This window comes from Lindgomyces ingoldianus, assembly GCF_010093535.1.
Source record: "Lindgomyces ingoldianus strain ATCC 200398 unplaced genomic scaffold BDR25scaffold_2, whole genome shotgun sequence".
Lineage (NCBI taxonomy): Eukaryota > Fungi > Ascomycota > Dothideomycetes > Pleosporales > Lindgomycetaceae > Lindgomyces > Lindgomyces ingoldianus.
In genome coordinates, this window is record NW_022985163.1 from 293,122 (window position 1) to 296,084 (window position 2,963).

A 2,963-nucleotide genomic window follows, 5' to 3' on the forward strand; every position below is an offset into this window, starting at 1 on the left:
TTAGTAGTTAAGAGTTAGTAGTTAAGAGTTAGTAGTTAAGAGTTAGTAGTTAAGAGTTAGTAGTTAAGAGTTAGTAGTTAAGAGTTAGTAGTTAAAAGTTAGGCATTAGTAGTTGTCTCTAATTTTAATAAGTTATTAGTAGTCTCTAAGTTTCTACCTTAGCGCATTTTTTATAACTTTTCTAAAAGCAATCCTAATTATAGAGGATAGAAAGTTCTAAACCTAAAGGCTTTAGTTACCTAGAAGTTAATAAGATCTAGTCTATAGACTAAATAGTTTAATATAACAGTGTGTAAGTATTATAACTAAAACTAAATTAGACATGTCTTAAAGCTTAGACATAGTTAAATAAATAATTAGTGTAATATTATAATAAAGCTGTTACTAGCAAAAGTAAGTTTTTTAATATAATGTAACAGCACAGGCAAGACAATAGGTCTAAATGCAGTAGGAATCTACTTAGAGGCATATAGAAGTGCGTGGGGACTTAGAACCTAGGAATGCTATTAACACCTATAGGCCTTGTATAAAAGGATATTAGAAAACTACTAAGCTAGCTACAGGGGCAAGGTGCAACTAAATACATAGGGGAAATAGGGGTAACAGCAGGGGGCAGGGCAGAGTTGGGGCCAGGTCGAGTCAGGGTTGAGCCAGGGTCGGGGCCGATACGGGGACCCTTCGGATAGGTTCTGGGCGACCTGAGATGGAACAAGAATCGTTACATACCAGGGCAAGTTCTAATAAATAAGGTAAAGTATAGGCAGAACATATTTAAATAGACCTGCATAAATAGAAGAGAGGTAACTAGTACAGAAGGCAACTTTTTAGGCAAAAATAGAAAAGTTACTAGTGTCTATACATAGCAACAGTGTTACAGTCTAGATAGTTATTGCGTAAGAGAAGGATTATGTAGCTATGTTACATAATGCTTGTGTGTAAACCTCTATGTGTAAACATCTAGATATTCCCCTTTTTCTCTGTACAGAGGAAAGGAAGAGCAATAGAACTAGAAACATGTTGCCTCTACCCTACCTACTTTATACGCTGTGCACACTGTACACTACTCTTACTCTTACTACTTAAGTGCTTATACTATAAGCAGCTAGCTAAAAGAGTCTATTCAACAGTAACTTTATTTACACATAACTAAAACTTTACTTTTATTACTTTATATAATTACATTTTATATGTTGTTAAAGTACGCATTTATCTAGTCTATATTAGTAAGAGGTAATAAAAAGAGTGTTAGTGTATCTAGCATGTAATATGTAACACTACTAACTAGATTAATAATTTATATAGTACTAATTAATTTAATTAGTTTTTATTTTTTAAAGCTAATACTTTTCTGATTTAGTGCCTAGTCTACTTTTATATAAGAGAATTTTTATAGGTATGCTTTAAGTTATAACATTTTAATAGTAGAAATTCTTATAGCGCTAGTATTCTATAGTTTACCTTAGTATACTATATAATATTAATTCTTAAGAATAAACTGTTCTGTGTATTCTTTAGGTTTTAGGCTGTGTATGTCCTCTACTGTTGCACAGTAAAGAAATGTAGTAGTAGTAAAGTAGTTAATAATCTTTTTACTTTTTTTATTTAAGTTATTGTGGAGGATAAAATAGCCTGGCAGTAGCTGTTCAGAAGATCGGATGAAGTGACTCTGCTATCTAAGAGAGCCGAAGGCTCTCCTTATATACACTGAGCTTTAGAACATAATATCTCCAGATCCTGAGCTGCGTCCCAGGCTCTGAGCCCCCAGTCCCAGGCTCCGAGCCCCAGTCCCAGGCTCTGAGCCCCAGCCAAGGCTCTTAGTATACGCGACACACCCCCCAGGTGAGCTGCGCAGCAGCTCACCTGCGTTAAGCGTTAACTTAGCTTGTTAGAGCAGCGCTGCGCGTTTACCCTGTGTTTATGCTTGTTACCCTAGGCAGCGCAATAATTGTTTCCCTAGGCAGCACAGGTCACGTGCGTGCTGTAATTACTGCAATAGAGGTAAATAAATTCTGCTGCTTTTTAAGCTTCTTTTCTGTAAGTCCTAACAACATGCTGCGTGTAAGTTAATGCTTTTAAAAGCTCTAAGAATAACTCTAAACCTGTTTATAATCTCTACTAATATGTGTATAAAGCTTAATAAAGCTAAACAAGCCGCTCGCGCGCGTGCCCTGCGGGGCCGCGCTGCCCGCAAGCCCGCTGCCCCCCGCCGCCCTGCGCCTACCACCGCCCGCCGCCCTGCGCCCACCACCCCCTGTCGGCCCGCGCCCCCCGGTCCGGTCTCGACTCCTCGCTGGCCTCCCCCTGGTGTGCTCCGCGCGCAGTCCTGTCTAGGCTGCATAAAGAGTGCGCTCGCAGGGCGCTCTAGTAAGAAGTGCTATAATTCTGCCACTAGCAGTTTACGCTGCTAGCGCTGTTCCTCTAGGCACAGCTGCCTGCCCTTATAAGCCTTATAGTAGTGTATAGGGTAATCTAGCTTTTTAACTTATTTATAGTCCCCCTGTTGCTGTTGTCTATGCGCGGCGCCTTGTTGCAGCGCTTGTTGCAGAGGACAAGCAGGTAAGCTTCTCTGCAGAGATTGTGTGTTATACCCTAGATTAGACTAACAGGCTATAGGCTGTGTCCTAGCTTTAGCTAGTAGTTTAAGCTCTGCTTAAAGAAGATATTGTAAAGAAGGTGGTAGAGAAGAAGGAGGAAAAGGAAGAGGAGGAGGAAGAGGAGGAGAAAGAGGAGGAGGAAGAGGAGGAGGAAGAGGAGGAGGAAGAGGAGGAGGAAGAGGAGGAGGAAGAGGAGGAGGAAGAGGAGGTGGAGGAGGTGGAGGAGGAGGAGCAGGGTGTTGTCTCCCCTAGGCTCCTAGCGCGTTGCTAGCGCGCTAAGGAGCTTTTAGGTAAGCTTGTTAATCTCCTTATAGTTTAGGCATTTTATGTTTTCTATGTTTTTGCACAACTTATGTATTAAATCCCTGC

At 40.6% G+C, this 2,963-nt stretch overlaps 1 protein-coding gene across 1 annotated transcript; it reads left to right on the forward strand.

Moving 5' to 3' along the window:
• Nucleotides 1–2,049: 2,049 nt before the first annotated feature.
• On the forward strand, nt 2,050–2,635 carry BDR25DRAFT_309192 (uncharacterized protein; the record flags this gene model as incomplete). The annotated part of the gene is made up of 4 exons (XM_033691062.1): nt 2,050–2,058; nt 2,133–2,364; nt 2,493–2,556; nt 2,614–2,635. 4 exons carry the CDS (start codon nt 2,050–2,052, stop codon nt 2,633–2,635), a joined length of 327 nt encoding a protein of 108 aa, XP_033553675.1.
• Between the last annotated feature and the right edge of the window lie 328 nt (nt 2,636–2,963).